The 24,759-nt window shown below is 37.4% G+C and overlaps 3 protein-coding genes across 3 annotated transcripts; 2 read left to right on the top strand and 1 right to left on the bottom strand.

Annotated features, from left to right (window-relative positions):
- Positions 1 to 508: 508 nt before the first annotated feature.
- Positions 509 to 10,345, top strand: LOC112294650 (DNA polymerase delta catalytic subunit). Its single transcript, XM_024545346.3, has 24 exons — positions 509 to 590; positions 782 to 933; positions 1,914 to 1,968; positions 2,119 to 2,273; positions 2,454 to 2,528; positions 2,666 to 2,794; positions 3,107 to 4,138; positions 4,276 to 4,452; positions 4,792 to 4,905; positions 5,128 to 5,244; positions 5,378 to 5,438; positions 5,777 to 5,841; positions 6,038 to 6,099; positions 6,263 to 6,328; positions 6,623 to 6,684; positions 6,911 to 7,014; positions 7,156 to 7,238; positions 7,481 to 7,682; positions 7,865 to 7,891; positions 8,039 to 8,284; positions 8,624 to 8,833; positions 9,105 to 9,203; positions 9,509 to 9,663; positions 9,880 to 10,345. The coding sequence occupies exons 2-24, from the start codon at positions 805 to 807 to the stop codon at positions 10,163 to 10,165; spliced, it is 3,711 nt and encodes a 1,236-aa protein (XP_024401114.1). The 5' UTR covers positions 509 to 590; positions 782 to 804; the 3' UTR covers positions 10,166 to 10,345.
- A 2,848-nt stretch (positions 10,346 to 13,193) lies between these two features.
- LOC112294652 (calreticulin-2) lies at positions 13,194 to 18,365 on the bottom strand. The gene is made up of 13 exons (XM_024545347.3): positions 18,205 to 18,365; positions 17,114 to 17,221; positions 16,711 to 16,903; positions 16,117 to 16,375; positions 15,871 to 15,927; positions 15,662 to 15,709; positions 15,228 to 15,314; positions 14,841 to 14,898; positions 14,671 to 14,738; positions 14,451 to 14,546; positions 14,227 to 14,280; positions 13,611 to 13,670; positions 13,194 to 13,367 (listed from the first exon to the last, which is right to left on the bottom strand). Exons 1-13 carry the CDS (start codon positions 18,299 to 18,301, stop codon positions 13,350 to 13,352), a joined length of 1,203 nt encoding a protein of 400 aa, XP_024401115.1. The 5' UTR covers positions 18,302 to 18,365; the 3' UTR covers positions 13,194 to 13,349.
- Positions 18,366 to 19,726: 1,361 nt separating this feature from the next.
- Positions 19,727 to 20,304, top strand: LOC112294653 (mitochondrial import receptor subunit TOM7-1). The gene has a single exon (XM_024545349.3). The coding sequence runs from the start codon at positions 19,838 to 19,840 to the stop codon at positions 20,006 to 20,008; it is 171 nt and encodes a 56-aa protein (XP_024401117.1). The 5' UTR covers positions 19,727 to 19,837; the 3' UTR covers positions 20,009 to 20,304.
- The last annotated feature ends 4,455 nt before the right edge of the window (positions 20,305 to 24,759 follow it).

The raw sequence follows: 24,759 nt of genomic DNA, 5'->3' as shown, positions 1-24,759 counted from the left end.
TTTAGTGTAGATTTCATTCTACATTCTACATTCATCTTCATTTTAAACAAGACATTAAATAAAGTAGGCTAAAGTCTAATTTGGATACAAATTTATTTTGCACAATTTAAAATTAATTACACAACATTTATAAAAAAAAATATCATGTATTTAAATATAAAATTAATCATGTTCTTTATCAAGAATTTTTTTCATTCAACACTGAAAATTTTAAAAAACCAAGTTCTTCATATTTTAAAAGGTTTCAAAGTACAAATGGATCTTAAGTTGCCTTGTCTACCAAAGATACAGTATCAAACTTAATGTTGGTGTGAACCCGGTCCAAAATTTCTCATGGTAGTGTGAACGCGATAGTAGCGAGAATGAGGTTTAATAGTAGTGTGAACGGGGATCAAGTCCAATAAATTCCAATAGTAATGTGAACGAGGTATAAAACCTGAACCTCACGTGTGAACGCGGAGTAGTAATAAAGCATGCGTACTATATGTGAAGGGGGCAGTGAGACAGCCCGGGTGAAGCGAGGGGAGAGGAGGATTGCAAGGAGGGCCCCGAGCGTGATGAAGAAGATTGGCAGCATGCATGTTGCCAGGGTTTGTTAAACACAAATCTCGCTACACCCGATTTGCTTTCGCTACCACTACTTCTTCTTCTTCTTCTTCTTCTTCTTCTGTTACACTCTTCTGCTCCAGAATGATGAGATCACCGGATCGAACTACTGCTTTACTTTTTGAACTCTCGTTTTCGAATACAACGTTTCGCTGTTTCTTGATAGCTTGATTAGTCTCCAATGCAGACGAAGGTAACATGAATAAAGAGCAAGCGCTACAGGAACAGCAATTTGAAATCGCAAGCATGGAATCACCAATGCGCATGATGCTGCTGGATGCCGTTTTCACAGACGCTCCGGCTTCCGTATCCGCCACGCCGCCTTCGGTATGTAGATCTGTCTTGTTTTCGTTTCATACGATTCTCGTTTGTTTACTTGTGTTGTGCCATTTACCTTGGCTGAGTCACCATCAGAATTTTTAAATTAACATTGTTCATATTTATACTGTGTACCTCGGATAGTTCACGCTTGTTGTAGGAATAGTAGACCAACCAATTTTGACAGCTGCAATACGATCTTAACGTTTATGTGTTGATCGAATGCTTGAAGTGAAGGAATTCATCATGAAAATCGTAATTCATGGTGTAATTGTGAGATTATCCGCAATAAAGGGGCTTGGACATTTCAGACCACTGTGCGTGTACTGTATCTTGCATCTTCACTCATGAGCACAGTGGTCAAGCTTCATGCAATGTCTTCTTGTTTCGTGTTTCTCACAACTTGTTAATGCTACATGTACCCTTTATTTACTAGAAGGTTTGATTATGTGTATCGGCCATTCTTACTGAATTATGGACTAAGAAAAACGAGGTCAGCGAGGTGTTCGAATTCTTAGTTTTCTTGAAATTGTCACGGAATCATTAGATCCACAGTTGTTGAAGTCAGAGGTTTCCATTTCGTATCTCACGGTGAATCTTCAGATCGTTCATCACATACCTGCTTCTATTTGAATTTACCGGACGCACCCATTAGAATTAGTTGACAACCGCCTGTGAATACACATTCAGCAATGAAGAGCTATCGGTTGATGTGTATGGTGCATAGATGGAGTGCGTTCTTTGCTTATGGTCCTTGGATCTATTTCTCATTGCTTCCAGCATCACGTTAATTGTTTCATTCACAATATGGTGTAGATACTCTGTAAATTTCCTTAGAAATTGTTAAATTGCCATGATCGGTATGTTTATGCCGTTTTGTAAACCTATGTGGCTGTCTTGACTTCCTTACAACATACACTCCCAAGTATATGGATATGTGTAGGAGATAAATAGAGTGATGCTTCACGTTGCCGTTTGATGTGGATCAGGTGCTACTTTATGGACTAAGCTCAGGAGGTGAAAGTATTGCAGTTCAGGTGAACGGTAAGCGCGTCTAACTTTTTCCTTGGACATCAGATCAATTAACGTTTCTTGACATCACGGAAGAAGGTGGATTTAGCATTCATTGTTTCTATGACCTGTCGTGAGTGACAAGAACTTGGAAATGAAAAGTTTAATCTGTTAGTGGTGCAGATTTTATGCCCTATTTCTGGTTTCCGGCCCCTGTGGGCAATATCGATGGGAAGATTGTGCCTTTAAAGGAAGGCTGCTTGGAAACCGTGAAAGAATATCTCAACCGCAAACTGCAGACCAGCCGTAAGAAAAGTGCTGATTCCAATGATCAATTTGTAAGACATTTTGACTTATGAGAAAAGTCATTATTGTGGTATCTTGGACGGAGTGTTTCTGCAGAAGTAATAAATCGATTTAGGGTCCTGGAGTACATTTAATCGGAAGCCGGTATTTTTGGATTAATGTATATCCTGCGTAGGTTACATGTTCCTTGCCTATTGGTTGTACTCTTGCAGGTTGCTGCAATTGAAATGGAGCACAGGACACCACTTATGTATTACCGTCGTGGAGGACCATTTTCGTTTCTGAAGGTTTGTTCCTTTCGCCTCTAAGGCTAAGTTTGTGCGCGTTAGAATCAGAAAGTGCTTTGTAAGTATCAAGCAATTTCGTATCCCTTATGAGTAAACCTTCATCTAAACTCATTATCGCATCTGGCTGTGTAATATAGGTGCAAGTCTGGAGGGATAAAGAAATAGGTTTAGTTGCAAAGGAGCTAACGGCCCTAGCTGAGGGAAACGAGATGCGGGGCGAAGGCCTCGTTTGGAAGGATCATACTTCTCATGAAGAAAAGATTAAAGTTAGCATCTATCTTTACAACTCGAGCGCCTTATATTTCAAAGTTATTCCATTCTTCAATGGAAGCTCTGGATTACTGATCGCCAGTTTTGTTCATGACAGCGTCTGATGTTAAACACCTCCTTTGCTATCCTTTTAGTGGATAACCTTTGGACTTTAAACAAGTTCTGCTGTATATATTTCCTTATTAAGCTGTATAGTGGTTTAACTTTAGATTTGAAACTTTGCGATTAACTCTTATATAATTCAGCACAAGTATGTCTAGTTTAGATTTCTGACGTCTTGTCCACATGATGGTTTCTTGCTTGGGCAGTTGGGCATGCGATTTTTTTGTGACACAGGTATAGCAGGAGGGTCGTGGGTGGAAATAAAGCAAGCTGTGACAATTCCTCATGACCAATATAAGACGAGGTGCTCCGTGGAGCTTGTTGCATGTTGGGAGAATCTCACTGGCTTAACCCCAGATGCGACACACCATATGGAGTTCATGGAATCGGCCTATGGGGTTTCATCTGTTCCTCATAACAGCGAGGCTTCTGGTACGCAAAACAGTAGAGAAATTCTTCTGGACATGTATGATCAAAGTGATACATCACTCCCTGATGAGGATGACCTCCCGGACTTCACACAGATTAAAAGTAAGACGAGCACATGGGAGCCACCGGCCCCTATTGCTTCAAGCAGCAACATTTCTTCTTCCTTGCCCTCGAATTCTAGGAAGGCTACTTGGGATCTAATCGCCCCATTACGGATAGTTGCCTTACATGTTCAGTGCTCTGGAGGTGGAAAAATGTTGCTTGAAACCAAAGGAAGCAATAATGTTTCTCCAGTTAAAAGTGGAAAAGGTAACAGTAGAGGCAGAGGCAGAGATAGAGGTAGAGGTAGAGAAACAGGGAAATCTGAATCACTGGGCAGCCTCAGTATGTTAGGGAGTGCCAGTAGCAGAATCGAACCAGGTTTTCCTGGGCTTGAGGAAGCCAGTATCGCTGATATTGAGGGACTGTCCAATTTAGTAGGTGGAGGCTCGGCAATTCCATCAAGAGATCCAGTGCTTGTGATATCGCATATCCTTCACTTTCAAGGGCATCAAGATGGGACAAAACAAGTTGTCTTCACACATAGCAAGGGTCCGCAAGAGGGAGCACTTCCAGGAGTTGAGTTACGCATGTTTGATTCTGAGATTGTCATGTTAAGAGCATGGCATAAGTACTGGTATTTGGAAGTCGATCCGGATATTGTCTGTGTGTATCAAATGAAAAAAAGCTTACGGTATTTAGCGGAACGTTTCAAGGTTCTAAAGTTGGGAACTTTTGATCTTGGTCGAAGGATGGGTCAAACAACTGAGGTATAGAGTTTCTTCATGTTTATGTGGTTAATAATGGGCTACAGTGCAAGGAAATTCTAGTCCGATTAGATTTATGTGGAGAGCTTGTTGGAATTTACCATATCGTGGACACTGAGTGTAACTTGTGTAATTTTTAGGTGAAATCAGTTGTGACTTACGGAAAACATTGGATAAAGAAGCAGGCTCGCATGTCATCTACGTCGAATCAGGAGGTCTTCAGGGCCTACATGGAAGGACGACTGGTTATTGACATGCTTCGAGTTGTATTAGTGTCTTTTAATCTCTCCACTTTCACTTTGGAAGAGTGCTCTCAGGTGATCTAGTTCTTCAACAAATCCCAATGTGCTCACCAATTTTTTTACTGTCTTCTGGTCTGCATTTTACAATTGAGGCGTGCAACCTATAATAATGCACTTTAAGGGTTCAAGATGTTTAGATGAACTTTTGTTGAAGTTTCTGTGCGTGAGTATGAAAACCTTGGTGAATACACATAAGATCTTTTACATGTTACCAATTATTTGTCATTTGAGCTGTTGGTGGCGTTATGTCTCTTCAAGTTCAACTTGAGTTCTGCTTGCGTTTGATTGTTCAGCTGCTTGACGGCCATCATCTAGAGCTCAGTAAGTAAGCAGCGTTGTGTTAGATATGAACAGGTATTTCTAGGCGCCCCGAAAGAGGCACTCTCTACGGCTGCAGTATCAGAGCTTTGGCAAGGCAAGTATGGAGGCCTAAGACGACTTCTATTATACTCACTTCATGAAGCTGAGGTGGGTATTTATCTTTTTAATTGAAACCCATATTTGAGAAAAGGGAGCATTTTTTCTCTGGATCATATAATCTACAAGTGAGAACATTCATGAGGGTTCTTAAAGACCTCAATGATGACGGCTTTCCTTTCAGGTGTATTTTATAGTGTTCGCACATGGTACTTTGTGGATTTGTGAATGACTGCGAGTATTGGCTCATGCATGGCATAAGATGCCCAACAGGTTGTTCTTAAACTTATGGAGAGGTTGCAAACGATTCCAGAGACAGTGGAGATGGCAAGAGTTACTGGGTTGACTCTCTCAGATGTCCTCTACAAAGCTCAAATGGTGCGAATCCAAGTAAGTGAATCATGACCTCGTACTCTTGGTACCTTCCACTCTGTTCTTTCCTTCCACTCTGTTCTCTGTTCTGTTCTTTCGAGAATGATGTAGATAACTTATTGTTGGTCTGATTTTATACGTTGATGCACAGAGCTTGCTCTTACGAAGTGCACGCAAAGAAGGTTGGCTCTTAGGAGGAACAACTTTAAATGGTGAGAACTGTATTTTAGGAATTTTTCAGTATTGTATTAAATTAATGGCTACTATAAAACGCATCAACTTATAAGCAGTAATTCTTATATGCAACGAAAGCAAGTATTCCTCGCACATACTTTCATCTTGAGTATACCATTGTGTGAAAAGTATTTACAAACTCGATATAAGTTGAGTTATTTAATTGTCAACTTCATGGAAACCTTTTTGTCATAACAACTCGAGTTCCAATGCATCATGTTCTATCATGGTGACGTTAACGCCAAGTCGTTTGCCATCAACCTGATATGTTCACTGTGTCCTCTGAAAAGTCTGTCTGGTGGCTTCTATGATAAAGGGCAATTGTCGGAGAGTCCTTTTTTGTTACATCCAAAAGATAATCACACTGCTGCATTTTATCAGGTATTTGATCCGAGTCAGAAGATCTCGTCTGTCAATGAGAATGTTTTCGCTACCAGCGATGATTGGATAAAATTCATAGTTTGCTATTAAAGTCACATATAGTTATTGTACTAGAGCATTGGCATATTTGCCTTACTGATTTATGAGGTATTGAAGAAACTTTATTATTTGGTGACTCGAGGTGCTCTGTGTGCAGGATCCTGTTGCAATCTTAGATTTTGCTTCGCTTTACCCATCATTGTTTATGGCTTATAACCTGTAAGCTTAGTACAATCCTTCCTTTCATAATTTTGGGTTCTGATTTTTGGGCATTACTTCCAACTTGAGTTTCCTTCAGTTTTGTTATTAGTTGTTGCAATGTGGTTCAGTTATGTCTAGGAATTTTCGAATACAGGTCCTTAGTTGTCATTTTGTTGAGCAGGTGTTACACAACGTTGGTACATCCTGAAGACGCTAAATCAATTCCTTCTCATCAGCTCATAACCAGGTAAGCTCTAGAGTTTTGCTCGTTTGTTGGAATCGTTATGAACCAGTAAACCTTGTTCACTAAAGCCTTTCAAGTTTTACATTGTTTTGAGTTGCCGTACTTCTGGTTCTTTGGAAAAGTTCCCCGAATTATTAGACCAAAATCCTCTACCTAATTGCAGAATTGTCTTACAGTTAGTAAATGTTAATCTGCACCAGTTATCAATCCCTACATATATTGTGTTCACGGTTTTCAATTGTCTGATGAATGACCTTGTATATCTGAGCCTTGGGATGTTCGATTCATTGTTTTCAGTTTAACCGGTGCTCAATTTGTGGTGTCATCTGTTCGACGAGGTGTTTTACCCCGGATTTGTGGTATAAGCTTTAGCCCATTGAAGCATTGATCTTGAATGGAAGTCTGTTTTCACAATGTTTTTTGTGCTGTTTTTTGCATCGAATTTCCAAATTCGCATTTTCAAATAAGTTTCCTGCTTTCAGGAGGTTGCTGTTCTCCACACCTTGATGTCATGTGTAACAATTATTTTTTTTTCCCCGAATGAACATGTTCTTTTGAACCTTCACGACTTAAGTTCTCTCGCAGGTGCTTTGATTACAGCACGCAAGCAAGCTAGAGATCGTATGACTCAAGAGCATATTAGTTCTGAAGAGTATGCTGTATTGGATGGGAGACAAAAGGCATTGAAGGTGCTGTTTTAACATATATTTTTGGTGTTAGAGCAAACTGTAAGTGCAAACTTTAATAATGATCTATTTTCATTAGTCTTAACTATTAGCACACATTCAACGTACAGTAACTGAGATCAGTGATATTATGTGTAATTGCAGCTCTGCTCAAATGCTTTATATGGGTTCACAGGTGCGAGTGCATCACCTCAACAGGCAGTTCCTTTGGCGGATACTTGTCTGAGGTAACTTGCTTATCAGCTGATATTGTCTACGCACCATCAAAGATTGTTCACGATTTATATCGACTTATCATGGAGACATTGTTATAGCGAAATCGAGAAACGTGAGCTTTAACCCACTTCCTAAAGATCTTTTATAGTAGCTGTAGTATGCTTACTAGGGGTTCGCTTTACTTAATAACACATTCAAAGAACTGTCTTGGAATAGAATCGTGTTCTTCACATGGTGGTTTTGATTTATGCAGCATGGGGGCAGCCTCCTGTAAGCAAGCTGTGCAGCTTGTTGGGAGTATTTTTGAGAAGGTGGAGGTTATCTATGCGCAGACCGACAGCGTGTTTGCTCACTTCAAAGACGTCAGCATAGAAGAAGCTATCAAACTCGGCACACAAGCTGCTGAGATAGTCTCTCAAGCCTTTCCCTCTCCCATTGTTCTAAAATTCGAAAGGGTGAGGATTTCAGAATTCTCACAACGATAGCCTTGTGATAATGATGATGTTCAATTATGATAAACATGTAAATGAAAATCTTCAACATATCTTATGGAGCAGGTGATGAAAATTCTATTCATTTGGAGTGGCCATGCATTTAATGACAAGTAGCTTACGTCTGATCCAATATTCTTTTGCAGGTTCTGTGTCCTTTTCTCCTCCTCCAGGTCATTTTTCTGCCCTGCAATGTCCTTACCCGCATTTCATCTGCTTTTAATTTTCAATTCGTTTTTTCTTTTACTTTTGTTATGAAGAGTTAATTAAAACAAGCTCTTACTGCTTTTTCTGATACTTTGGTTTTGATTCTTGAGCAGGTGAACAGGTACGCCGGCAGGCAGTACACTTGCAGCCAAGGAAACGAAGGCCAGGGTACATTATTTGTGAAAGGCATTGAATCCGAAAGACGTGATGTGCCCAGATTTGTCCGAAAAATCTGCAAACAAGCGTTGATTGACGTTCTTGTGGAAAATGATGTACCACTCGCTTATGTAAACTGCAAGAACTCCATACGACGGATGGTAGCAGGCAAGTCGAGCTTGTATGATTTTATAATGACTGGGGTAAGATTTAACATTGCTCATTAGCAGTGGAGTTTTTCATTGGTGTTGAGAACATTCTGAATTTTGCTGAGGGAAATTTACCTTTATTTCACTGTTTATTGCAGGATAATTTGTGAAGTAATATGAGTCGTAGCCTCTGAAGAGGATGCAGCCTTGTAGAGGTTGTATCCTCTGAAGATGAAGGTTAGTTGTATAATGTCTATCTTAAAACGAATCATGTTAATGAAGAACGAAGTTACAATAAACTAGAAGCCAACAGCTCTTCTAGCTTTCAACAAGTCTCACATCGTGTCGATGTCGTTCAAATGGCTAACAACGTGATGAAATGAGTTGATGTAGGGTCTCTGGAGGGTGGATGATCACGATATTACAAAACTGGTCGAAAAGACGAAGAGTTCCCACAAGCATGTCGGGGCATCCACTGCAGAAGAAGGGCGAGGCCCTCATGTGGCTCTCTCTGTGAGGTTGAAACGCAAGAATCCCGATCGTCAGTTTCATATTGGGGAGAGGATACCTTATGTGCTAATGGCTAACTCAAGCAAACTTCAGGTAAATCAGATGATTTTTATTTTTTTATTTCTTTTTCTTTTTCTTTTTTCTTTTTTGGTGTTGAGTATTTTAGCATTCACTATGTATCATTTCAGTAAATTATCGAAATTAAAGAGCCGTAAGGACTAACTAACGGCAATCTCTTACACAAGCCTCAGATATGGAGCTAGTGTAATGATTATGATGCAGATTGCATGACGTTCTGGTAATTTCATTGAATTGAAGATGAAATTTGCTGCTTCATCTTGAGGTTTCTCACTCTAGCTGGCAGGATGACATGGCGGAAGATCCAATTGAGGCTCTCATCGGAGGCAGTCTGGTGAATACACACGTGTATCTTGAAAACAAGCTCCGCAAGCCTCTAGAATCTGTATGACCGTTCTAACCCATAGTTGCCCTTCGTTCTTATGCCCTCTTGAATCACTCTGGATGTTATGAATACCGCGTGTAATTATTGCGATTACACTCAACAGCACAAGTTTGTGATTGCGTATATGCTTGTTAGATGCAGTGTAGATTGGAGTCTTCACCGTTGGCAAGCCTAGCAACTTTAGTATCTCAGTTTCTATGAGGAAACTGCTGATAATTCTCAGATTCAATTGCTTTTGCAGAAACATTCTAGCTTTTTAGATGACCTCAACGTGACGTGATGCTGTGACTGTTGTGATGAAATAGATATTGGAGTTTGTAGTGGACTCTGCAGCACTGAGGGAATTGTTCACTGGTAGTCATACTGTTCCTCCTCCATCTGCATCAGCAGGTGCCCCTAACCGGACACAGGGCTTAGTTAGTAGCTTCTATCGACCCAAGTCTCCCTGTGTCATTTGCAGGTATGATGATCATCTTCAATTTTTTTGAAATTCATATCCAAAACAATTCACCTCAAACTTCTTCAAATTTGTTATATCACATTGTACCAATCCTTTGCGTGTATTTTAAGTTTATTTTTTAAAATAAATAAACGTTTATTGGGTTCTTCTAAAATCTGAACCCTCAAAGTAAAGCAGAAAGTGTGACTATTTTTGACACTGAATTTTTCTGTACAGGAAACCGCTGGAAACCGCGCAAGGGGCTCTGTGTAAAGAGTGTACTTTGGCAGGTTATGCACAAAATGCAACTACTGCTATATTCCTTGAGACTGCTGAGCAGGAGGTTAAGGTAAATGGAGCTCATGTGGAGTGTATGAGGTGCCATTCGGGAGGGCATTTTCAGTCTGTCCTTTGTACGAACTCTGACTGCCCAGTCTTCTACATGCGTTATGAATGCCCTCGAATCCTTTCACACATTGAGTCCACTCTTATCAAGCTGGATCATCAGTTCAAGCTTGAGTAGAGAAACTTGATTGGGGTTTTAGCTCGCTATACTCTTTCCCGACGCTTGGGACATAATTTGGTGATTATTTGGAAATCTTTGTTGACTGATGTAGATGTTTCACGATATCAATAGGTGCATCTTATGTGTAAAATGTACTTTTTGTTCAACTTCAACCCGCACTAACTTTTATCCTGGTCATTCGAGTCTTACCAGCTCTGTTCGTGTTTAGGTCTTACGAATCTCTTGCGAATGATGGTCTTTGTTTATGCCTCTCCACCCTTCTGTATGTATTGCTGCGTGTTGATTTAATGTCATGTTAGTTCCATTATTAATCTTGGTGGAAGGTTGTGACACGTGTGTGCGTGTATGAGCGTGCGCACCTTGCTTTTCATTGGTTAAGTGCGGTATTGCTAAACTGGAGCATGCTAAACCCTGAACCCAAAACCTTGGTGCATGTAAAAATATGATGCACCTTGATGCTGTGACGTCTTAAGGTCTGTTCACATCTGAATATGTTGCAGTGGATGGGCTACAGGTCGAAGTAATGGTAAGTTGAGACTCGTTGAGAACAAGGGATTTTTTGGATTACTATTTAAGTAAAATTATGGGGGCAAGAAATTAAGTTCAAAAATTTTACAGCAAATTATGAATGCACATTTTTTTTGAAATTTAGGGTTGTATGTGTGAAGTTATCTTTTGGAGGTGCCATTCATATAATATAGGCGAAAGGATTTTATGCAAGACAAATAATGGAGAGATATACAGAATCACAAACAAGTTTTTATCAGGAAAATTTTTATTTTTATGAAAAAGTCTCTACTTCCCCTATCAATCTTGTTTTTGTACATGTCACACTCTCCAACAAACAAAGAAAAGAATAAAACCGCCGTCATCAATCCATTTCTCTAAATCTAGTTAGAAATGAAAATGACAGGAGAGAACTTAAATTCTAGATGGAAATTGCTTTCAGATGGAAACATGTATTGAATTACCACCGTAATTATAGTGGATTCTTAACAGTGATGTAGGGATTCCCTATTTTCATCGAACATTCATCCAACAATTCAGTTGAACAGATGTTCAATAGGGCATCGTTTTTAAACCCCTAACGAGTGCACGATGCCTCAGGTGTATATTAGGGCTACGCTGTTTGCTCTAAACTAGTCTCCACGCTGAGTGCCGGCAACTCACTCCTTTTGCCCACCCTCAATACTTTTTGTATCTTTGTGGTGACTTAGTTTAAGCTTGTTAAGGCTTGTTGGTGATGTGCGGTAGTCGCTGAGGATTTGCATGTTGTGGAGAAAGAAAACTGTTTTAGAGTGTTCAGTTCGTTTATGGGAAGTATGTTGGTCCCTTCTGAACGAAGCTCTGTTTTTAAGAGGATGAGGGCTTGGAAGGTTTAGTCATATTTAGTGGCTGCCGCACGTCGTTCTTGGTCTTGCTTCATGTGAGGTTCTGTGAAACTGAGACTGAAGTGCTCCGAGCAGTTGGAGTGAGTGAACGAGCAAGGTTGTGTGTGGAGAGGAGGTCTTCTATCTCTCCATGATGCCAATTAGCCAAATCTGAGCTGCATTTTATCCTCCGGAAGCAATCATGTGAACCGGATCGGTGGTATCTCCATCTCTTCTGGTAGCGCCGCTCCTGTGAAGTTGCCAAGAGTTGCTTGAGATGCTGCTGCTTTCGTTTGCAGTGGATGCTAAGCGGTCTGATAAAGTAGTAGTCAGCGGTGTTGAAAGAAAAGCTACCGAGAAGTATAGGTCTGAGAGTTGCCGTGACACCGCTCCGTCATACAAAACCCTACTGTTCATTCACTCCACCTCGCTTTGACCAGAAGGAAATAGTGGAATAGCTATCGATCTTGAGCTTCTTTTGTTCAGTAACTTAGGTTGTCTTTGACTCTTGTTAACGATGGCAAGGATTGGAAAGAGGAAGGGCAGTAGAAGTTGCCGCTGATTTTCTCAGCCTGGTGATTTTGGAGACTGACGAACTCAACACTTGATATGAGCCGAGACTGTTTGCAGTACTTCGTGGTCACATACGCTCAGACTCGATGCTTCCTATTCATGCTGAGCGTAGGCTTACTTGAAGTCTGATAGGGTTTCAACTAGAATCAACATGATTGTAACTCATTGCTATTTTAAAGGCACCCCAATCTGTAAGAGAGTGGAAGAGGAATTTGTCAAATTTAAATCACATTATGGACTAGTATTGACAAAAACCAAATATTGGCAATGTTTATTTACTTTAACGGTTGTGACATCTAACCGCGGTAATAAAAGAACGATGAGGGAGGAGACAATAATATCATGGAATTACACTCTGAAATAGCAAATTGTAACTTAAGTGGCAGACATTTGCAGCATGAAAATACTCGCATAGTGGCTCAACATTTGAACTATCTTTAGCCTTAGTTAGTGTCGGGTAATTCTGAATCAAGCTTTTTATTCGGGATACAATGGTATATACAAATTCGTTTATGTTAGCCCTCTCGAACAGGTCTTTTGATATTTTAAGAATAAATGAACTAATGAGCATCACAATGGAGACTATGGTAGAAACTCGGTGTAAAAGAGTAGAAATGAAACATCTATATGTCAGAGGTTATCACAAGTCATCTGATTGCCATTGTATTAACTGAAGATAAAGGAGTATATCAGTTTTTTTTGAACGAAGAGTGGGCACTTATTATGTTTTGCAATATAATGTGCTCTTTCTTCTGTTCTTTCAATTTTTTTGCCTCTTTCAATTCTTACAAAATGAAGCATATTATCCGACTTCTATGGACATGTAATGATATGCATGAATTTGTCACAGTTGTATGCTATATCGCTGAAATTGACGGCAAGCTTATCAAAATCATTGAAAGTAAAAGAACTTAGAGGAGAAGACTGTACCAATCGCGATGACCAGACATGCCACAGCCAACATATGACAAACTCATTGCTACCAGCTGATGCTGAGCAGAGAGGTAACCAAAAAAGGCCAAACAAACCGCCCATAGCATGCGACCAGGTTAGCATGGCACAACACAACCAAAGTAATCGAATTGGGAGGAACATGTCTAAACGATCGCTGGAGAATTAGCCAGAGAAAAACTGCAACACCATCCACAAATGGGACGTATCCGCACATGTACTAAATTCTCTTCTCGATAGATCAGCTTACTGCTCCATATTCACTCATTTGGCGAACCGCTATGAATTCAAAGTTCATCATGATCCTTCAAAAAGCCCAACAAAAAAAAAAACACGAGTAAGATATTCACGTTCATAGGTCAATAACATTTCACTCAAATATTTCAACTGCGATGAAATTGCATTCTGCTAACAGGCTCCAGGGATATTCAACAATGGAGAAACAAAACACATCACAAATTGATCCTAGGCTTGAGATTCAAAATCATCCTTGTGTCAACACAGACGATAAAGAAGAAAGTTTGAAATCACAAAGCCAGAGTCCTCACATCATCATCGTCATCCTCGTCATAATCGTCCTTTTCTTCATTCGGATCATTGTCGTCGATCTGAAAGAAAATTGTGAAAGTAACATCAATTGATTCAGATAACCCATTCATGTAAAACTCCTATATATAACGAAAATAGTTCAGAAGCTAAAGCTACGCCCCTGGAAAGGCGAGAGACTTGACGGATGTCGCAATCACATAGACGACTCGGCATGAGATGCAATCTCCCCCGCTAATCTACACGCGCTTCTAACTTCTCTTTCGGTATGAAGCACCTCTATCAAAATTGCATTCTAAAAAGACTCCCATGTCTCATATATTAGCGCGATTGACTTAAGCTCATTCTCAAAAAAAGAAAACATTTTACGTTCAGTTGTCGACTTGTACGTTTTTCTGTGTTAAACCCCAGCTCCGTCACACGAAAACTAAGTTCAATATATCCTACTTCCAAGACACACTAAGAGACAGACCTAAGAGAAAGACCTCATCAGGAGTCTTGCACAAACAATTCTGGACCGACTTAGCATGCGACACACTTAAACTGGCATTTGTGAGATGAAAGACAATAACGGGTGGAGAGAAGGACACAAGATATCCTGTGAGCAAAATGGCGAACCTTCTGTTCTTCGCGGTTCTTGTTCTCGAGCTCGTCAAACATTTCCTTCTCACCCTTTTCATATTATAAATAATAACGGATCAGAGGAAGGACCATAACTCAAGTTTCGAAATGCACAGTGAACTAAGAAAGATCTGATGGTTATAAATGGAGTCACCGAGACAAGAAAATGATTACTATGAATAAAGAATATATATATATATATATATATACATAGAACTTACTTCCTTGATATTTCCCCAAGTCTCCTCAGCAAACTTTTTGGCATACTCTGGATCGTCTGTTACTAGAATGTTGTCAAAAACCGACCCTGCCTTTACCTATTAGGAACATCTCCAAGGTCAGCAACAAAGCTCCACAATTTCGGCAGGTTACACAACTGTTTACAATGTATTGAAGCTTCGAAGAATCTGTACAACTTCACGCAAACAAAACATCACATACCTGCCATAGCTCCATACCGAAATACTTTAATGGAGGCAAAACATACAGATCAGGATCCTCTTCGAATTCTGCTTCATAGTATCACCAGTTAATACTCAGAATCGTTCAAGTTGACAAATGCCACTTAAGGTGTTATGGGTAAACGAACAAGTAAATTTGCAGTGGTTTACCTGGGTTACTAATAAGTGGAGCCTTCCATTTGCCGTTGTAATTAGGGTTCTTAATTTCCTGCAGAAACGTGACCGATACTTTTCAGTTATTTTCAAATGATACATAACAGCAACCTGCTCAGTAAAACGTCTATGCTCATTGACAATAAACACTATGTAGTATTCAAAGCAGTAACAAAAGCAGTTCTCCTTTTAACATATCTCGACAAGGCATCTCTGATATATCCATGCCACTGCAATAAGACACCGATATCTCCTTCCAAGAGCAGCTGCCTTAGAGTAGCGTGACAACATATGTTCTCCTTTCATGCCACATTTCCAAAACTTGCACTCCACATAAAATATCTATCATGATATACAAAGACATGGAAGAAGCGGTGATCTCACCTTTGGCGTCCACGGCCCTTTGAATTCTGGGTTTGGAATTAATGGAGCTTCCCATTCTCCGTCACTTTCATCATCCCACTCTTCTGGCTGCAATAAACAGTTAACATCAGAGCTATTTGTATGTTACGGAAATGGATATACACACTCTTCAGAAACCAGCTCGATATCCAAGCCAAAATATCAAGATCAAGGGTTTAAATTTTAATGAACATGTTAAAGGCTGATAGGCATGTGCAAGAACTTTTTCTTGTAAAAAAACTGTAACGACAACGCAATACTATGAAAATGGCTTCGTTTTGATTCATCAGCAGCAGGCTAATTGCATTCATTCTTTTCCCTTAATGATTAATTACATACTTTCAACACCCTCCCCTGATCATCGATGAAGTGATATCACCTTTAACGACAAATGATTGAGCGCAAAAATCACACACCTTCTTAGCATCAAGATCTGGGATTTCCTTTGGTATTGAGTCATACCCCTGCATCAAAAAGGAGTAAATTCACAACGACAAGCTGAGCCTAAATAAAAAGCATAATTGTATCACAAACACAAACCCAATTGTAGCACGTCGAGGTGAGAAAATAAGCAGTACACGAGCACAACCATGAAAATGATAGCTGTACGGAAACAGAATCAGACCTCGGGTTTATGGTCCTCGGGGTCTGGAATGAATTCGTTGTCATCCCAGTCTTCCGGCTGAGATCACATATCATACAATCGGCATGTCGAATGAGCACACAGAAATGAAGCACGGCCTTCTAAAAGGCGAGATCCAGATATAGTGCTGCTTGGAAAGGTACCACAACCAAAAATATTTTGAAATAAATTAATTGTGAACAAAACATGTCCGAATCTTAAAATGTTTTAAAAGATATGATTAAATACCTTCTTAGCACTGAGGTCTTTAATCTTTCGGGGTGGCAACAAGTCCCAATCTTTGTACAAGCTACCAGATTCCTTCTCTTTGTTATCAACCAAAATACTGTAAGTAGCGTCCGGTCGGATGATAAATGTATACACGTGGGAGAGCTTGTCAGTCTCGCACTCCACTGTCTTTTTCATTTGATGGTTTTTACTCTTGTACAAGATGATGGCATGGATTTTTTTGGTTTGAGAACCACAAATATCAGGTCCAAACATGATACTGCACATATTCAATTCCACTTTTAGAGCACATCATTTTCTCATAATGCTTAGGTTACTTTTCTAGCACAAGACTTGACAAGAAGACAAATTTAGAAGGTAATCCCGGATGTTAAGAAAACATTACTGCCTTGTAAGAATAGTACCAGTTTGAATGATGCAATAAACTGTGGACTGCAGAACACTACAGGACTAAAGCGTTTCCCGATTGTCAATGTGAGGGTTGACTATGGTGCCACCAGGTTCTGAATCGCGACATGCGTATCCTGTCAAGCTTGAAGTTCACAAGGAGGAAATTGAAGAATAAAGTTAGACCAATTGAACGTAGGGACGTACCTGTAAGGAGTGTCACCACCAAAAGTCTTTTGGTCCACCTGACCACTCATTAACTTCACGTAGCCACCCCCACATTCGATGTTTTGTTCGTGTTTGACTTGGTATTGGAGTACTAGCGTCTTGCCCTTGTTGTTGAACTCAGGAATTTGTGCAGAGATAGCATAATATCGCGAGTCAGTTGATGTTTGAATTCCTGCGAAAAGTCAGCCAGCAAATGCGACTGAGATAGTATTACTTGCCCGTAAGGCATGGGTGGAGTATTCCAGGCATATATATATATATATATATATAAACATAACTACTAAAATCGATCCTTATAAATAAACAAACACCTTTGGAATCACGGCATACTAAGCTTTGGTTGTTTTCAGACTGGGTTACAAACGGTTCGATGAGCACAAACCTTTGTCATTTTCGTCTCCATACCACTTGCCAGGAGTGTGCACAAAGTTTCCATTAAGGCCTTGACTTTTCTTCCAGTTTGATTGAATCCAGCGACTCTCCCAACCGTCTACGCAATCAGATAACATCAAAAGAAGATAGTTAAGCTAATCTCAATAAGGTGAAAGCGAACCAACACTCTGCCCGCCTAAATAATGCCGGAAAACAAATAAACGAAGCCCATTCCATTAGAACTCGGAAAAATAGTACACTGATACTATTATACCACTCGTTTAGATGAGGGTAAAGAAAGCCAAGCTGGTTTATAACCAGGGTCAGTTCTATGTTCAAACGAAAAGTCATTTCAGCTTAGCATGAACTGCAAGGAGAAAGAGTAATGCACACGATAGCATGTAGCCGTAAGAATGTAAATAAACATGCTGCGCACGTAAGGGACAGACATATACTCTAGCTGCTGATCACGAGTCAGCTTTAGAAGTAGTTGACGTGCTCGTATGAAGCTATTGCAGCGCAAAAATAGGCTTCTACTACAGATCATCATCGGAGGATGATGACGGAGTAGCGACAGGGGAAAAAGCATCGCAGATTGTCAAAAAAACCAACTCTAAATAACAACTGATAACAAATCAATGCCCAGGCCACGCACAATACTCTGTACAATAAGCTCATCAAAGCTGTAATTACCATATGAATAATCTCAATCGTCAGCTGAAACTGAATAGACTTCAAAGACGCCTTCGTCGACAATTTTTACAACACTTTTCACTGCACTGCCTATCCCTAGAGTGAGCAAAAACACGGTCAGGCCACCGAAGTGACCAGCATAGTGTGCACGAAACTTCTGTTCTCCACAACATCAAAACCACGACGCACTCAAACACCGGGATCCAAGAAAATGACCATACGGCCGCATAAGTGACTCAAGCTGAAAACCCCTAAACAAGAACAAACAACTTGAAATGTCACACAATATAATGCAAGTACGATCGGAAGAAACTTGCCACTGCAAACCGAAAATAAACCAACAAACTGCACGCCGATAGTATGTGACAAAATGAGCACGAGAGAAGAAGGCAAAGTACAGAATCGCACCATCGAAACGCTCTTGGAAGATGACCTCGCATGCAGCAAGACAAACGACCGACAAGACCAAGAGCAACGCAGGAAAGAGGGCTGGAGGAGCGGCCATGGCTGGGGACAAAAATAACAAACTACGACGAGGAAGAAAATGGTACTAAATACCATTGAGCGCTGCAGGTAAAGATACACTGGTATTCAAACTGCGACGGGTTATACTTACCATCATCGCCAAGCTCTGACGACGCTGGAACCGGATCTTCCGAACCTGGACACAGGCTTCGGACCGAACCTGCTACAGCACGCTGTCAATACATTTTCCCATTTGCTTTTTGCATGACATCGTCTATCGCAGTTGCTCCGACGGAGATACTTTGTGTGCTAAAAAACTTCTCACCATGACCTGCCACATTCTCCTCTTCAGTTGTTCGAGAATTATCAACCAGATTTTTTAGAAAATTTTCTCGATAGATGGATTTAAATTTGTATGCACAAATAAGAGATAAAAGGATTGTGACCTGAGATATAAATCAAGGGATGTAAAGAAGTTATTTGATTGATTAATCGATGTATCTAAATAAAGATAAATGTCTAATATAGTGTCTTGAAATCCTACCGAGTCGATCCGTTCTTAGAGATTGGAAAGGAATTGAAGAAGTAATTAGTTAATTACTCACAAGTTTTAATAAGTTGTTACATATCTGTGCAAAATTGATTAAATAAATAAATCTCTTCCATAAATATTATTTTTATTATTCCTATTTCTATTGCGTATGATGATTTTCAACAACTTAAAAAATTAAGGAGTCCTTTTGTGAAATAACTAGCATCCTGTTTGGTACTATTTTATCTTCAACAACACAGTTTTTTGCAAATATGTGTATGTATGTATATGACAAACATGATTGTAATGAACAAATATATGTGTTTTAAAATCGAACAAGTAAGCATTTGATTTTTTTATGATATACTGAATCATTTTTCAGTTTTACTTGCAACAAAATAAATTTGTCACATTGTGATACCATTTATATCTCCCTACACGCAAACTGGGATGCACTTACAGGCAGTTAGAACCTTTATTTCATAGTTAAAACTCGTTTTTTTAAAGTAGATTGAATGATAAAGTAGTATAACAAGTGTAGTAGAATATATTTGTAATAAAAAAGGTTACATTTTTACGTTCGTAACACACGATAGATTTAAATGTTCCAACTCACTCAACGCCAAAAACACTATTAAAATACGAGACTTGGTTGGTGGAGGAAATCATGTATTGTAGTGCACAACTTGTAAGATTATTTATTCCTTCTTATTATTATTTTATTTGGGTTACTGTTTTCTGAATCTACAGATTGCTTCAACATTACTGGTAGGTTATGACATCAGCCAAATTATAAAGCCAGTGGACCTGGTTCTACGGGATGAATCTCAAGACCCTACTTGTGCAGTTTTATACGGATGAAGAAAATGAGATGAAAGTAGAGACATCAACGTTTCATGCATCCATACATTTTCGATTCGAGTTTAAACCCTAGATGGCTAGAATTGAGAAGCAATTTCATTTGTGCTCCGACGTTCGCAAGCTCGTGTGTTGTTATCGTGTGATTTGAGTGCCTGTCGACTGCATCTCGCGGGGTGTGCAGACATGGCGAAGTTGGAGCCAGTCGGGGGGAAGAAGCTGATTAAAGAGTGGCCGACTTGGATTTTGAAGAAAGCGAAGACGGTGACGCACTACGGATTCATCCCTCTCATTATCTTCATTGGCATGAACACGGACCCGAAACCCCAGCTTTCGCAGCTCTTAAGCCCTGTATGAGGATTGGCGATGCTGTCTTTGGAGGCGATGGAGTGAATTCGCCTGAATATCTGGAAGCCGTTGTCCTTTCGTTTTCAGCAGTCCGGGGGAGCCAGGTCGATGGACGTGTTCCAAGTTCGTGAATCAACGGAACAAAAGAAATTGTGGTTGGAATTCAAAAACCTAGTTTTGATTTTGAAGGATATTGTGCAATTCTAATTATATGACTATTTCTTAAGTGTTTTGCGAAGTTGAGAGGGTTCTTTGGATTCCTTTTTGAATTTTTACCTTCTAATACATGTAAAAATTCACGAAAATTGTGGCAATTTTTATGTGAGTCCTATGGTTGAGATATTTACATCGTTGTTGTGTTTTGAATTAGCTTTTCAAGTCTTTCTTCACGTGGCAATCATGTATTCCCGCGTTTCGATGGAGAGCCTGTATGAAGTTACAGTTGTTTCGTTACAATGATCTACTCATTTTGTTCTGATTGCTTCGTCATTTTCATAAGCGTTGTATGTTCATTTGGCTTGTTACTGGCGTTATTGTCACGAATGACTATGAATTCCTTGTTTCTTGTTCTGTTAAGTGAAAGTGGATTAATCAGGCTTGCCTTTGAATACGAGGATCATCAGCTGTACTCAGATAGCATTTTCTGAGGCTTACATCTGACTAAGATTTCTAGGTGGTTTATCAATTCTTGTGCTTCATGAATGTCACCTTCTATTCTTCATTTGCGGTGCTTTTAAAGTGATCTATTTTTTTTAAGCATCAGTTGGAGATCTCTGTCCTCGCAAAGTCCTTTAACATAGTCTGCAGGACTGCTAAGCGGACTCGGTTTTTTCGCGTCAAACTCTACATATTATTTTGCGGGGAAATCCATTTTTGACGCATGTGTTGATGTTTTTGAAGCAATTTCCTGGCTTCAACTTGTAATACAAGCCAATTTCGCAAATGTCAATATGACATTCATATTTGCCATAATTACAATAGTTCTTACAGGTTCGACGTTTCAAATAATGGAAAATTATATAGCCTTCCCTGATTAGGCATATTAAAAATGCATTTTTAAAGATCTTGATAGGTAGAAAGTCAAACTTGTGCTAGTGTGGCTACTTTCGAAGAAGGAAATGAAGCTTTACCAATCATTCAATTTAATACAGCCATCCTGTAGATGATGTGAAGCGTAGGTGCTGGTCCTTAGCGGTCCTTGAGGATCTGGTGCTGGACGGTCTTGCATACTAGATTTAAGTACTGTGCGAGGACAGATATTTGGTGCCAATAATGTTATGATTCACGAACTAATAAAGTCATGGCCAACTTTAACATCTGCACTTCCTCAAGGGTGAAATGACAAACAAATCACGACGCGGAAGTCTTCTGAACCCTTACCATTTTTTAATTTCTAAATAGTAAATTAATTATGTTTAAAAGATTTGCTTGTCATTGAATGTTTGGATTTGGCCGGATTTGCACTTTTAACATGTGGAAATTTCGGCAGCCCAGCATGCTTTGGTGTGGGCAAACTACTCGGAGACAAGAAACTGCCACAAGATGGTAGTAAAGGCAACGGTAGTGGTGTTCTATTCTCCACAATCCTGTGAAATTTTCCAGATCGTCGTCTAGATTCTAGCTCAGGGGTTGAACACGTAAATAATTTCTGTCAGAAGCAAGTCAGCTCGATCCTTTACTCGTGTTGAGCAAACAATGAAATTTCTTTTGTTCTGTAATTGATTATTTACCGTTTGCCCGTTACATGTCCTCCAAAGCGACAGTCCATTTGTTCGATGTTTACAACCTATCCTCTCTGCCAGTTTCAGGAATGGTTGTCATCAGGAATGGTTACACACATACATTTCAGGAATGGAATGTATTTGTGTAACCTTTCTTGTATGTTTACTGATGCTTATATTGAATTCACCTTTAGTTCACGATAGTTTACCAGTTTTTATTTTTTTATTTTTATTGTTTTTGTGCATTTGAATATTACTCTTCAATACTGGATGTGAAATACACACACACATATCTATATAGAAAATAATATTTCTTGCCTAGTAAACCTTATTGAATTTATTTTGAATGACTGGATCATGTGTATGTGTATGCATATATATAAAGAATTATAAGGATAAATAATGTAATTTTTAAGAATAGTAATTAAAATTTTAAATTCAAATAATTATTTTCTATTATTTTAAAAAATAAAAATCGATCTTTTAGATGTTTGAAAGTGAGTCCATAAAATATATATATATATATATATATATATATAAGTAGCTGAAGTCAAAAAAGTATAAAAGTCATTGACAAATTAAATATATATTTTTTAATTAAAAATTTTAATGAAGATATATTTGTGATTTTGATAGAAATTTGAAAGTTTATCAAAAACAAAAAGAGAATTTTCTCAACCAATTCAACTGTTATGATTAACCAAAGACAAATGCTATGTAAAGAAGGCATTTTGGATTACTTATACCAAAATTAAATAAGAGAATATTTATGTTGATCTTTTTAAATATACCTATATAAAATTTTGTAAAATATGAACAAAAAAATTAAATCCTATTCTGCATCATTTTCTTCTCTACAAGTTTTTTACTTCAAAACCAAAACAAACTATAAATATTTTTTCAACATCAATAATATCAAAGTGGTTCAAGATCAACAAATGAATATAAAATGCTCTAGTAAAACATACAACTAAGATGATTATTTTTCTCATGCAAATATTATATTATTTTCTAAGTTTAATTATTCTACAAAGATTATGTTGTGACTTTCTTATCATACAAAGTTACTAAATAGAAAATAATAATAGTTAAAAATAATGACTTAGAACTAGTATGTCATTAAAAAAACATATATATATATATATATATATGAGAAAATATTAAATAGACCCAATCTTTTACTAAATCAACCCAACTTTGATGAAGAATATGGTAATCATGATGAATGTGGTTGGTTTTCATTGGTTGCAAATGTAATGGTAGAAAAATGAATTGAGAGATCATTTTTTCTTTTCTTTTCATGATGGTTTTGATGTGTGAGTTGATTTAGTAAGAACTTAGATCTATTTAATATTCTCCTATATATCTACATATATATATATATTCAAAATTTTTACTTTTAAATAAGATTTTTATAGTTAAAGTTACTAAAAATAATCTTTATTCTTCTAAATATTTATTTTCTATGATGTAAGTATAAATAATAATTTATATTTATTATTTTTGATGCAAAAAAATTACAATGAATATAAAATATTTCATCATTTATTCTTGAAGAAAAAAATGGCTTAAATATTATATATATATATATATATATATATATATATATTAAATAATAATACTTTAAATAATACAAGATAGTAGAAACATAATAATAAATATATAAAAAATTTATGTATATTGTATGGAAAATATATTATATTAAAATATTAAAATATTAAAAACTTATGATATTAGTGATATAATTTGTGTTTATTTTTAAAATAATAATAAATTAAATACTAAAAATATTTTTTACATTTATTAATGAGATTCTAATAATAACTTAAAAGTAAAAAGGTAGATATAGAAAAGATGATTATAGATAAAACATAAAATAAAATAAAAAATATATAATTGTAATAGCATAAATGACATAATTTCTCTTTGTAAGAAGATTAAAAGCAAATACATACAATATATATGGTAGACTGTTACAATCATACATATTTACTCCAATAATTACCTAAATAATTTGAGTATGTAGAAGTAGATTAGAATAGATAAATTTGATGATATCTTGCAGTAAAACTTCACAAAATTTTTATAGATGCAACTTTGACTTTACACATGTTTGTAGTCAAATGTTAGGTTAAAAACTTGGCTAATAAATTACTCATGTATCACATGTATTGATGGCTTGTCATAAGAGCTAACATTGTAGCATACATATAGGAAATTTTCTTTATAAGTCAAGACATGTGTCTTACAAGTTGGACACATGTTAGAGGTCATATAGAATGTCACCACAAAACTGCTAGTTAGATAGTATATATGGAGGCAAGGGTAAAGCCTTCTTTATTCTTATCAATTCATTTCTTACTTCTAGTCTAGTTTCAAGAGTGTCTAGATTTATAGTCTTTGGCAATAGCCATTCCAAATTCTTCTTGAATATACATACTTTCTTATTTCCATTTTGTCATCTTTCTTTTATATATATCTCACTTTTTCACATATCTTCTTTGAATTCTTGACCTTGATATAAAACAAAGAAACAACCTCTAAATATGTATAGATATCTTACAAAGAAATATCCATCTTTTAAAAATTCATATGATATTTTAATTTCATTAAAATAATTAAAAAATACTAAAATATATATTTTTGATGATATATCAATATTATATAAGACATGCAATTGGAAGATGTGAATATAAATATAAATATAAATATATATATAAGTATATTTTTTAAAGTTTTAAATAAATAATTTATATCAAAAATATTATATTGGATGAAATTAATAGATTTAATATAATACTAATAGAAATAACATGCTTTAAAAACAACATATTAAATTCAAATGTAAAATTTGTAACTATTATTAATTTTCTTAGGTTTAAAAATATTTTTGTAGTAAAAAAGACCATATACTCAAAAACGTATCAATCACATTTTTAAAATATTTCTTATACTAAAAGCTTATTAGAATAAATCTGCAAAGATCAACTCAAGTTTTTTATTGTATAGTCAAAAACCTTATTTAAAAATAAAAGAACT

The sequence above is a fragment of the Physcomitrium patens genome, chromosome 17 (assembly GCF_059467195.1).
Source record: "Physcomitrium patens ecotype Gransden chromosome 17, ASM5946719v1, whole genome shotgun sequence".
Lineage (NCBI taxonomy): Eukaryota > Viridiplantae > Streptophyta > Bryopsida > Funariales > Funariaceae > Physcomitrium > Physcomitrium patens.
Note: the sequence above shows the minus strand (reverse complement) of the source record. Positions and strands in the feature narration are given on the sequence as shown.